This window comes from Pollicipes pollicipes, unplaced genomic scaffold (assembly GCF_011947565.3).
Source record: "Pollicipes pollicipes isolate AB1234 unplaced genomic scaffold, Ppol_2.1 Scaffold_7262;HRSCAF=8765_pilon_pilon_pilon, whole genome shotgun sequence".
In the NCBI taxonomy this organism is placed as follows: domain Eukaryota; kingdom Metazoa; phylum Arthropoda; class Thecostraca; order Pollicipedomorpha; family Pollicipedidae; genus Pollicipes; species Pollicipes pollicipes.
The window spans coordinates 1,126,036-1,138,735 of record NW_023597055.1 but is presented as its reverse complement, the minus strand read 5'-3'; the positions used below and the strand labels follow the sequence as shown (position 1 = coordinate 1,138,735).

Genomic DNA, 12,700 nt, shown 5'->3' with positions numbered 1-12,700 from the left:
ATAAAATTAAACGATGCAATGACTTTAGTGTCCTGTGCGATGCCGAGTACATTGCACTGCGTTTCAGACATTCAAAAGTCACTCCTGCAAAGTGCACGTGCCCGTGGCATAGTTGGCTCGTAATGGTGGAATGCAATCATTTCGGCTAGACGTAGTTGAAAACATTGGCCGTTGAAAGTTCCAAGAAAGAGCAAAATTCCAACGGCAAATGGTTGGCAGGATTGAACAATTTAGTATCCGCGATTTGGAGCGGGAGGAGTTGAGTGCAGCCTTCCCACGGAACGTAGAGAGAGCCCGGCTCTGCTCCGCGTGGATCCACGAAATTCCGCAGCCCCCCTGCTGCGGTGCCAGCTCGCTCGATGGTCGAGACACCGGTCAGGCCAGCCGGGCTGCAGACCACCCCAGCGCGTCCGATGCAGCCCGGGCCGCCTCGTGTCGGCATGTCCCGGCGCTCACCGCGCGCGCGAACTCCCCAACGGCAGCCGCAATGCCCCTTTGGCGGACGAGCAGCGAGTGCGAGGCCCACATCTCTCCAGCGGAGGACGGCGGCGGCGGCCTCTGCGCGTGTCGGAGCCGGAATGGACTGGCTTGCGGCGCGGCGCCGGTCACGCGGCGGCCGCGCGCCGCGGTCGCGCCACGCCGGCGCGCGCCGGGGGAGCGGGCCGGCCCGCCGCGCCCGGCCGTCGCCCGGAACCATCGGGTAATTTGGCGTGCGGACCGGCGGCGTGAGGCGTGACAGGCTCGGACGCCGGTGGCGACGGCCGGGGACGGGACGGGGCTCCGGCGACGCCGCGTGGACGCGGCGGACAGGCGCCGTCTCCGCGGCCGGCGGGTCCGCTGTTGGACGGGGCACGCCCCGCTCAGACTGCGTGGTGGGTACGGACCGCACTGTGGAACGGTTTTGACAGCGTGGTGCAGCCCAGAGTTCCCTCCCCACCCCACCCACACCCCCACCCCCACCCACGCCCCCACCCCGCCGCGTGAGTGGCACGACACGCAACCGCTTTGCACGGCGCAGCGAAGGGCCAGCGCTTTGTGAGCGGATGGCGCCTAGATACCGGCCAGCGCTGCGGCGGGTCCTGCGCGTACTCGGCCGCTGTCGCTGGACTGGCGACGGTGCGACTGCGGCGGAGACAGCGCGGCTGCGGCGGGGACGGCGCGGCTGCGGCGGGGACGGCGCGGCGCTCGTCGGACCGGCGCCCCCTGCCGGGCGTCTCGTGACGCCCACCTGAACCAGCCGGCTGAGTCACCGGCGTGACGCCAGCGGGCGGCGGCCGGTGACGTCACGCCGGGCCGGGCCGTCGGTCGGGCCACGCAGGAACCGGTCTGAGCGGTTGCTGCTGACGGCTGGCGCGGCTCAGCGCCGCCGAGGAAGGCCGCCGAGGCGCCTGGTCGACCAGCCGAAAACCGCAGACGGCTTTTACTTTTGCCGGTACGTTATGCAGACGGTGTGTTTGCCGTTATGTAAGCACGTGGTGAGCTCGACTTACTGTTTCCTGTAAATGCAACGCGTGTTAAAGCGTCTTACAAACGATCAGAAGTAATATTTTCAGGCACTAGAGCTGTCCAACGGTGCAGCGGGCGTAGTCATTTTGCTTGGCACGCGCGAAACTGCTCGGACTGGACGTTATTAAGCTCATGGGACATACCAGCTCGGATGCCGCGCCGCTGCGACGGGCGGCCGTGGCCTGCTGTGCTACCCTGCTGCAGAGCGCGGCCGCGTCCTTCCCTGTGCGCCGCTGCGGGAGGACAGGCCGCAGCCTGTGCTGCGCCGCTGCGACGGGCGGCCGTGGCCTGCTGTGCTGCTCTGTTGCAGAGCGCGGCCGTGGCCTTCCCTGCGCTCCGCCGCTGCGGGAGGACGGGCCGCAGCCTGTGGACGGCGCTGCTCGACCTTCCCTGTCACGGTCGGCTGACACGCACGGTGGGCCTGCCTGTTCCAGGAACGGCCGGCCTGTCAGGCGACAAGGGGCCGGCAGTACTGGGAGTGCTGCCATGACCAACCCTCATGGCAAAGGGTGGAGAACGCCAGGCAGTGTGCGTGTTGCAAGGGTGTCGGGACGAACGACTCGCTAAGCGGAGGGGTCAGCGTTTGTGCCGATTTTCAAGGCGGGTGGTTCGGCCGCTGTCACACCGGCCCTGTCGCAGCTCCCTCCCATGCTCAGGACGACTTCGGGCAGCCGGTCGGCGGACGCGGCGCGCAGACAGGCAGTTGGTGCGCGTTTGTGGCGGCGGCGGCGCCGTTTTTGTCCGCTGCCGCTTCACGCATGACTGGGTGGTCAGTCGGCTTCCGCTGCCTCTGTTTTTCTCGCCGGCGTCCTCAGTGGCAGACGACGCGCGCACTTTGCCCCGAAGCTCTCGGGCGCTGCCTGGTGTTGGCGGTGGTGTTGGTTTTGGGGTCAGTGACAGCTACAAGCGCACGTGCTAGTGCTCTTCCACCGGCGATTCTGTGGGTTGCCAAATGACGCTAGCGCACAGCGCACAAAAACCTGCCATGGCCATCTCGTGATCATTGGGGCAGGCATTGCTGCAGTTCATGGGTTTCCTCCGTTGATGGTTTAAGCCGTCGCCCCAAGGTTCCGGCGGGCTGGAGGAGATTTGGCGGTTTGAATCTGAATGCATCGACGTAGCCTCATCGGGGCGCTGGTGAGGAGTGAACTCTTGGGAAAGTGGATCCAGATCTCCGTAAATCAGGTGGTGCTGGCCTTAATGCGACGCGCATAAGTGGGGATGAGCAGCTTCCCCTCAAATCGTGCTGTCTGTGCCGCACAGTATGCGCTCTTCGGAACCGAAGTTTGAGAAGCACCGCGCGGATTACACGCTTGACTCCACACCACCCGACTGACGAGCATTTTTGGTCCCGCCAAGCTCGGTGCTGTAGTATTGCGCATGCGCGCTGGCCTGCGTCATGGTGACTGGTTGGTTGATGGCATGCCGACTCGTGGTTGGTGACATGGTGACTTCCGGCGGTTGGGTGGCACGACGGCCGTGACCTGCCCCGTGCCGCCACCGGCTGGCGGGAGCGACGGGTCAGCTATCTCAGTGCGGCGACCGGTGGGGCTTAACGCGGTTGACACTGGTGACCGGCGGCTACGCGCTCTACCACAGAGCAGGGCTGAGCACTGTTGGGAACACTGAGGCTGAGGCTGAGGCTGAGGCTGAGGCTGAGGCTGAGGCTGAGGCTGAGGCTGAGGCTGAGGCTGAGGCTGAGGCTGAGGCCAAGGCTGAGGCTGAGGCGGCTAAGGCTGAGGCTGGAGCGGACGGCACTTCCGCCATGCCGCGCCGCTGCTGCCGGCGGCGGGGAAGGCCGGCCAACCACCGCGATGGGACAGGGGGACTGGGACAGAGAGAACGGAGGACTGAGGACAGAGAGAACTGCTAACAGAGGACCATGGACGAAGAGGACTGGAACAGGAACGACTGGGGACGGACAGGATGTGGGGCAGGGACAGAGCAGGGATCATTGCGAGCAGGGAGGACGGAAACAACCGCGAACATCGAGGCAGAGAACAGGGAGGACGGAGCACAGAACGAAGGGCGGGGAACAGAGAGAACTGCGAACAGACGGGACTTACGACAGGAAAGGCGGAGCACAAAGGAGGCGGGGTCGTTGTCCTCACGTGCGTTCCGGACATGCTAATGATATGCGAGCTATTTGCGGGCGGGCTAATTGTAATCAGATCATAAGCGGTGCGGTCAGGGGGGGGGGGCTGCCTGCGACACAGATGCGTACAAAGGGGAGGAGGGCTGGCCCTAGGCTCGTTAGTACCGAGAGGCGGCTGCACAGAAGCCGCCTCGGTGCTTCTGTGCGGCCGCCTTGTGATGCGTTTGCAGGGATGATGGATACAGGGATGATGGATTGCCGGGATGATGGATTGCAGGGACACGCCAGTCCTGTCTAATTGGCAAGTTACCAGAACTCTACCGTCCTGTTTATGGAACGGCCCTATATTTTTAATAGAAAGATGTCTGCCGATTAGCTTGCAACGGCACGGTCGGCGAAATCATGATGTCGTTATGTTTATCACTGGTGCATATTTCTGAAAGTGGTAGCTTATAGATGTGCTAGGCCTGTCATTTAAGTGGGGTTGTGTGGTTATTGCAGAGATGATGTTGCCTGCTCCCTGCAGCCCACGTATGTGCGAAAGCGACCATCTATGAGGCTGAAGCGCTTCCCAAGTTGTGAGCGTAATTAAGTTGACATCCGAGCTGTGGGCCCAGCTTGATCAGCGAGTGACGTGCGCTGGATGGCTCGTCCCTTTTTCGTGCTTTATCTAGCGCGCAGGAAATTTGAAGCTTTCGCTAATCCTCTTTCGTTCGCAGTTCTTGTTAATCCGCTTTCGCCCGTAGTTTTTTAAAGTGTGTTTCCCATCTTCATATTCTTACCGTGGCCTGGTCGGGTCTGACAAGTCTGGTCTTTCCGATCCGGTTTGACTTGGCTGACCTGACATGGCCTGGTCCGTCATATCCTGGCCTGACCTGACCTGGTCTGGCCTGGCCTGGCCTGGCCCGGCCCGGCCCGGCCCGGCCTGGCCCGACCTGACCTGGCCTGGTCCGGCCTGGCGTGTTCTGGTCTGGTCTGGCCTGGCCTGGCCTGGCCTGGCCTGGCCTGGCCTGTCTCGGTCTGGTCTGATCTGCCCTGGTCTGTCCTGTCCTGTCCTGTCCTGCTGTCCTGTCCTGTCCTGTCCTGCTGTCATGTCATGTCATGTCATGTCATGTCATGTCATGTCATGTCATGTCCTGTCCTGTCCTGTCTTGGCCTGTATGTATCTGCTCAGGGCCAGCCTGTGATCGCGCGTGCTGTTTTTTTTGCAGATAACCCGCATCTGAACTTCCCGCGGCGGCAGCTCAAGTATCAGCAGGAGCTGGGCACTGGCTGGTTCGGCCAGGTGAGTGGGGTCCGGCCTGTGCCTGCCCGCCGGTGCGTCTCCCCGCCGGCCTGTCTCTGCCTCGCCTCCGCCCTGCTCGCCCTGCCCGATAGGCCCTCTAGGCCGCCTGCCCAGCCCGCCCTCCGTCCCTCCCCGTCTTTTCCTCCCCACCCTCCGTCCGTCCCTCCCGGCCGGCCTGTCTCTGCCCTGCCTCCGCTCTGCCTCCGCCCTGCCCGATAGGCCCTCTTGGCCGCCTGCCCGGCCCACCCTCCGTCTCTCCCTCCGCCCGGCTCTGTCCAGCTGTAAATGGGCATGGCGTTTGACGATTGTGCCGTCGCCAGTTGTCTTTGGGTTTGTTGTTTTTCTGTCTGTTGTCCGTCTCCGCGCCGCGCCGTTTTATTGTCTCTATCTGTCGTCCGTCTCCGTGCCGCGCCGTTTTCTTGTCCCTCTGTCTGTTGGCTGTCTCCGCGCCGCGCCGTTTTCTTGTCCCTCTGTCTGTTGGCTGTCTCCGCGCCGCGCCGTTTTATTGTCTCTATCTGTTGTCCGTCTCCGTGCTGTGCTGTTGTGTGGCCTCTCTATCTGTTGTCCGTCTCCGTGCTGTGCTGTTTTGTGGCCTCTCTATCTGTTGTCCGTCTCCGTGCTGTGCTGTTTTGTGGCCTCTCTATCTGTTGTCCGCCTCCGTGCCGCGCTGTCTCGTTCTCCCGTTCTGCGTTGTCTGTACGTCGCCCGCCCGTTTGTCTGTCATCTGTCTGTTGGTCATCGTCTGTTTGTCCGTCTCTCGGCTGTCTGTCCGTCGGAGTGCAGTCCAGAATCCGCCTTGATGAGGGCTCGGAGCTCACACGGAATACCCCGTCGCTTTCCGTATGATGAGATAAAGGATTCAGCAAGCCAGATTCATAACCGTGTTGAGTCTACTTCGGTAAATCCTTCAGTCAGTCTAGCTGAGGCAAATAGAAGATAAAACACAATTCGGAATTCCCAAGCCGGCTTATGAGCGGGGTCATGACCGTTTCCCTCCACGTGGGTGGGCCGCTGCGTTGCCGTTGCGTTTTGGCTCCCCTTTGCATAGTGTGCAGCAAATTCCGCCGCGCCCGTGACTGCTTCGTCTGGAGCTGGCTGGTCACGGCCTGAAGTGACCAGCAGCGGGCCGTAATGCTCAGATAATGACCGCATTGTTTACGTCCGTGCCAAGTGGCCCGATCCGTCCTCATTAGGCGCGTGCCGGGCAGGCGGCGCGGCGGCCGCCGCCCGGTCGGCAGCCGTCACTGCAGCTGCTGCGCGCGGTCACCGGCTGGCCGGCGCGCGTCTGGTCCGACCCCAGAGCTGATCAATCTGAGCCGCGTGCCGGCCTGTCTTCAGTCCCCCCCCCCCCCCGGCTCGGCCTGTGCCGGCCTGTCTTCAGTCCCGTCCCCCCGGCCGCCGACCCGTCCCGTGCTCGCCTGTCTTCAGTCTTCATTGCTGTCCCCTCGGCCGCCGGCCCGCCCCGTGCCGGCCTGCGTTCAGTGCCGTCCCCTCGGCCGCCAGCCCGGTCCGCACCGGTCTGTCTTCAGTCCCGTCCCCCCGGCCACCGGCTCGGCCCGTGCTGGCATGTCTTCAGCCCTGTCTCCTCGGCCCGGCCCGGCCCGTGCCGGCCTGTCTTCAGTCCCGTCCCCCTGCCACCGGCTCGGCCCGTGCCGGCCTGTCCTCAGCCCCGTCCCCTCGGCCGCCGGCCCGGCCCGCTCACCGCTGCCATCTGGCGGCAGCGCTTCCGTCCCCGGCTCAGATGCAAGAGGTGTCAGACACGTGACCTTCGAAGAACGCGCTGCAGGCGCCGGCCGTACATTTTTAAATTCCATCTGGATGTCTGTGTATGTGCTCTCCAATGGGATGCCCTGTGCAGATTGGAATTATTGTCAGACTGTGGGAACGGGACATGACCTGACTGAATTGGTGTGTCACCTCACCATGCATTGAGGAGTGGCTCGCGACCTTACCTTATCTGATTTGTGTCACCAGACATTCCTTGGAAGGCTCGTGACCTAACCTTAGCTGACCTGACCCGTCTGGATGCTTCCCGTGACCAGGCGCTGGTGGAGAGGCTCGTGACCTGACCTGACCTGACCCGACCCGCCGTCATGCTTTCTCTGACAAGGCGCTGGTGGGGGAAGCCCGTGACCTGACCTGACCTGCTGTGTCACCTGGCGCTGGTGGAGAGGCTCGTGACCTAACCTGACCTGACCCGACCCGCCGTCTTGCTTCCTCTGACCAGGCGCTGGTGGGGAGGCTCTTGACGTGACCTGACCTGCCCGCCGTGTCATCAGGCGCTGATCGGGAGACCTGTGATCTGACCTGACCTGACCTGCTGTGTCACCAGGCGCCGGTGGGGAAAGCTGATGATCTGACATGACCCGCCGTGTCGCCAGGCGTTGGTGGGAGGCCCGTGACTTGACCTGACCTGACCCGCTGTGTCGCCAGGCGCTGGTGGGGGAGGCCCGCGACCTGACGGCCGAGCCGCGCACCGCCGTGGTGGTGAAGGCGCTGCGGGCGGGCGCCACGCTGCCCGAGCAGATGTACTTCCTGCACGAGGTCAGTTGGCCCTGCCCCGCACGAGCACGACCACACGCACTCCGGGCCCGGAGAGGGCGGTGACAGGCGCCCGGCGGGACGCCGCTCGACCGCGGGCTGTCCCACTGATGAGCTCGGGGCTTTATGAGCGGCGCAGCACGTTTTGGGGTGGGTTGGTGGGTGGATATGTCTGTCATTGTGACGCGGTGAATGTTTGCCGGCTCTTGTGCTCAGGAGCCGTGGTGATCATCGATTTTGTGTTTTCGCCGAGTCGTAGTCGACGATTTGTCATTGCTTAATGCGCCCGCTGGAATGAATTGCTCGAAATATTGCACGACGTGGCTCTGCTGTCGCGTTGCAACCTTGCATGTTGTGCCTTGTTTAGCAGACTGGAAAGACAGATTATTTGCGTCTAGGGAGCGCCTGAAGTGCTTCGACCGCTTCCGTAGTTGATCAGCGGGTCGCTGGGATACTGTGCCGGCGGCTAGGTAGTGCCGGTCGTATCGGTCAGGTCTGTCGGGTCGGCCGGGTCTGTCGGGTCTGTCGGGTCTGTCGACGGGGCGCCGGGCCGTCTTAGCCGGCCGTTCTCGTCGCCAGATGTCGTACCTGCGCGACGCCAACCATCCGCACGTGCTGCGGCTGCTGGGCCGCTGCGTGGAGGCCGACCCCTACCTGCTCATCCTGGAGCGCTGCGGCATGGTAAGGCGCCGCCGGGTCCGGCCGCGGCAGAGACGGCGATCCTGCTGGCCCGCTGGCCGCTCGCTGCTGGCCACACTCCGCTCGGTGCTCGCTGCTGGCCTCTGGCTGCTGGCCGCTGGCTGCTGGCTGCTGGCTGCCGGACCGGACCGCGGCTGGCTGCTGGCACCGTTGGCTGCCGGCCTGGCTGCCTGGCTGGTGTCAGGGCGGCGGGCAGCGGGGGTCTGGTGAAGCGCTGGCCAATGTTGCGTCCCGTCCCAGCTGATGTGTGGTGGCTCCCAGGGATGACTGGCCGGTGTAAACTGGGCATCAGCCGCTTACAACCATCAGACCGTAACCGCGGTCGCTGTGCACATTTTCTGGTGGTGCCCAGTGGTACACCGATATGCCTGTTGGCTTTGCGCGCTGGAACTGCACGCGGTAGTGTGCCACCACCCGTCATCTGGCTCAGGTGTATCAGCTGTGCCTTGCCGACGCATCCCCCAGCTTCCAGCTGAGTGCTCCATGCTCGCCGCTCGTTGTTTAGAGCCCGACTGTGTCGCGTGCGGTGCTGATTAACGCTGGGAGCCTAATTGGGGTGCGGAAACTTAGGAAGAGGTCTGCCGGCCAAGTGTTGTGTCCGCGCTGCTCATTGGTGGAGTAACGCCGTGTAGTCAGCTGGCGTGGGCGGACTGGGCTTGCCGCTTTCGTTATGGGCGCCACGTGACCTTTGATGCCGACGCGCCCGTAAGTCTCAAGTCATCATCATCATCACTGGCCTGTAGGCTGGCAGAACCACGTGATGAGCGACTGTCCAGCTGTCGCCCCTGCCCGTACGTCACGCCACATGTATTCCGGCTATTGCCGAGCGGGGTCGTAACATACTGAGGAGCCGCAGACAAATGACCTTTTGACGGCCCCAGGGCGACGCCAAGGAGTTCCTGCAGTCGCGGTCTTCGGAGCAGCGGCAGCTCCTGCTGGACACCATGTCGCTGAACAAGATGGCCATGGACGCGGCTTCGGGACTTCAGCACCTGCATGACATTCATTACACGCACAGGTGGGGTGCCGCGGTTGGTGGACGGCGCCGTTGTCATGTCACGGTTTCGTCACAGTGAAGTACTCGAAGCGAATTGCCGCTACAGTTCGTGGCGCCTTACTCGTTGGCAACCCAGTGCCACACCTTATTGCTTTCCTGAGACAAGAAGACAGATCTGACCTTACTCATTGGTAACCTGGCGCTCGTGGTGCGCTTTGGACCTTACTGTTTGGCAACCTGGCGCGACGCCTTATTCACGAGACAAGACAAGATATTCCTGAGACAAGAAGACAGATCCGACCTTACCCTTTGGAAACCTGGCGCTCGTGGTGCGCTTTGGATCTTACTGTTTGGCAACCCGGCGCGACATCTTATTGCTTTCCTGAGACGAGACAAATCCGGGTCGGAGCTGACGTGGCCGGTGTTGCAGTGTTGCACTGACCGGCGTTGCAGTGAACGGTCTGCACCGACCTGTCCAGTGTTGCAGCGACCCGTCTGACCTGACTTGACCGGCGTTCCAGTGACTTGGCGGCGCGCAACTGCCGTATCATGGAGAACTGCACGCTCAAGATTGGCGACTACGGCTGCAGCATCGACAAGTACAAGGTAGGAGCGTCCGCTCGCTGGAGAACGGCGTCCGCGTCCAGCTCGGGCCTGTCCGGCGCCCTGTCCTGGCTCCGAGGGTCATTAGGGGGGCCGGGCTGACACCCTGTCCTGGTACTTAGGGGTCAGCGGCGGGGAGTACCGACACCCTGTCCTGGTACCGAGTGGTCAGCGGTGGCGACCGTCACCCTAGCGGTGGTGCTGACAGCCATGCGATGGCGGGATGACCTGCGGGTTGCGCAGGTTTGTGCTTTTCTGTTGTAGCTCCTGTTTTCAACAGCAGTGCGGTAGTTTGTCGTTAGTTTGTTATGGGGGGGGTCGTTAGTTTGTTATGGGGGGGGGGGGGGGGGTAATATAGCATCGTGCGCACTGTGCTGGCAATTGCTCGAACTTTCCAGGCCAGTACCCCGACCAGACCATTTTACTGCATGCGTTCATTATCCCTTGTGTTGGTATATGCTGCCCGTGATATTTAATCATTAAGATATCATTGTATTCCGCCTTGCCCGTACGTAGCGTCGCGGATGGAGGGCAGTGCTGCATCACCACACACGAGCGCCTATGGAGCCCCGTCCCTCCCGGCTCGTCGGTCATGGTCATTACCGACTCCCTCGTGGACCAACACGGCCACCGGCGCTTAGTCGGCCGTCGATGGCCAATTACCCCCCTCCCCGCTCCTCCTCCTGTGTACACACACACACACACACACTGGGGGAGGGGGCGTTCTTCCGTCGCTCCGCGGCCAGACCACAGCCGGTGGGCGTCCGTCGAAGCCGCGGCGGCGGCGGCGGCGGCGTTGTCATGGCGACGAGCCGCTAATGACGCCGCCGGGCGATTTATTGTGATCATCGGCTGGGCCGGCTAAGGCGAACGGGCGCCTGCCGGCTCGGGAGGCGGTTGACGTGGACGGACGGCCGAGTCTGGGCGCGGCGTCTGATGGCGCGCCGGACCGACGGCGCCGTGACGCCGCCATCGCGGGGGCGCCGACTCGATTTGGCCTCGGTCTGACTCGGTGTGGACTCGGTCTACACTCGGTATGGACTCGTCTCACTCGGCGTGGACTCGGTCTCACTCGGCGTGGACGCGGGTCCTCACTCGGCCGTGGAACGCGGGTCTCGAAACTCGGTGCGGACTCGGTCGGACTCGGAGTGGACTCGGTCGGTCTGACTCGGTGTGACGCGATGGATGGGAAAGATGCTCCGAGGCTGACGCGAGGTTGAGGGGTTGTGGTGATAATTTAGCCAGACCGTTGAAGGTTGACAATCTCGGTACTTTGTCGGCGTTCCTGTCGTGCACGGGGGCCGTGTCCTCCAAGTCGGCTTGATATGGGAACCGGTTACCGCGAGTCCTTGTTCCAATATGCCAGACCTCTGGAAGTCCTCGGCGCGGCCTCAGGTGGTCGTATATGCAGGTCTTTCCGCACGTTGGAATCCAATCGGGTGGGCCGCGCGCCCATTCCACTCCGTCCTGCAACCTGCCAATTGGAACGTAAAAAGGTAAAAATATTGACGTAAAAAGGTGACGGTGTGCGCGGCGTGTGTCACGCAGTATTGCTGCAGGCTCGGATTGGTTCAGTTTCCAACCGATGCGGGATGTCCGCCCCCTTCCTCCTCCCTCGCCCTCCCACGGCGCGGGTAAGTGTTCACCCTGCACAGCGTGCGAAGTGCAACGCACTTTGGCCTACGCAGGTGGGGGTCAGCTTTCGGCCCGTGCGGTATCAATGTGCGGTATCATATGCGGTATCAGCGCTGTTCAGTTTTCAGTTGCTGCAAATGGCGGCCGCATGCTCCACTCCGCGTTTCAGCGGGCCCTCCGCTCATTGGTCACCCTGCGCTCATCTGGTCCGGGTGCCTGCGGGGCCGCCGCGGGCGCTGCCGCGGTCCGACCGAGCCCAGCTCAGGCCCGCGGCGGGTGTGAAAGGGGGGGGGGGGGGGCGAGGGAGGGGACCGTCAGCCTCTGGAGGGCCGCTAATCCCCAGCACGCCGATTGCCGCCGGCCGCCGAGCCGCCTAATGCCGCCGATGGGCCGCCATCACGCTGGCGAAGCCTGGCGACGCGCGGCCGGGGACGAACACGGCTGAGGCCGTCTTACGCGGTCCGAGACCGGCTAACACGGCTCGAGGCCGTCTTACGCGGTCCGAGACCGTCTAACACGGCTCGAGGCCGTCTTACGCGGTCTGAGGCCGTCTAACGCGGCCCGAGGCCGTCTTACGCGGTCCGAGACCGTCTAACACGGCCCAAGCCGTCGAACCGGCTCGAGGCCTTCTTACGCGGCCCGAGACCGTCTAACGCGGCCTGAGACCGTCTAACACGGCCCGAGGCCGTCTTACGCGGCTACAGGTCGTCTAACACGGCCCAAGACCGTCCAACGCGGCCCGAGACGTCTAACGCGGCTCCAGATCGTCTAACGCGACCCAAGTCCGTCTTGCGCGGCCCGAAACCGTCTAACACGGCTCGAGGCCGTCTAACGCGGCCTGAGGCTGTCGTAGCGGCCATAGACCTTCTTACGCGACACCCGTCCGCCGCGGCCCGGACTGTCTGGCAGCGCTCCTCAGACCGTCCCACTGGCCAAAGCCCTGCTGACGCGGCCAGTGCTCTGGTGAGGCAATGGGAGCCGAGCAAGCGTGACCTTAGATCGTTTGACTCAGCCTAGGGGAGCTGAGCAGCAAGTTTTCGGCCGGCGGGGCCTGGGTGCCGCTAAATCTACGGCCAGCTAGCGCGGTCTGGGCTCAGCTAGCGCAGTCTGAACCTAACCAGCGCGTGAACCCAGCTAGCGCGGTCTGAGCCCAGCTAACGCGATGTGAGCCTAGCTAGCGCAGTCTGAGCCCAGCAAGCGCGGTCTGAGCTCAGCTAGGGTGGTCTGAGCCCAGCAAGCGCAGTCTGAGCCCAGCTGGCGGCGACCGATGCTCGTCGAGACGCCGGGGCGCCGTCCGTCTCGGCGGGGCCGGCCGGCGCCCGGCGCTCATCTCCAGACG

At 63.4% G+C, this 12,700-nt stretch overlaps 1 protein-coding gene across 1 annotated transcript in view; it reads left to right on the top strand.

The window, feature by feature from the left end:
• LOC119113755 (serine/threonine-protein kinase LMTK1) overlaps nt 1-9,729 on the top strand; it is a gene marked incomplete at its 3' end in the record, with an annotated part of 32,293 nt that extends 22,564 nt beyond the window's left edge. Inside the window, 5 exon segments of the mRNA XM_037237999.1 lie at nt 4,813-4,886; nt 7,320-7,430; nt 8,007-8,108; nt 9,008-9,144; nt 9,645-9,729. Of these exon segments, the coding sequence (XP_037093894.1) occupies nt 4,813-4,886; nt 7,320-7,430; nt 8,007-8,108; nt 9,008-9,144; nt 9,645-9,729 (509 nt within the window).
• Between the last annotated feature and the right edge of the window lie 2,971 nt (nt 9,730-12,700).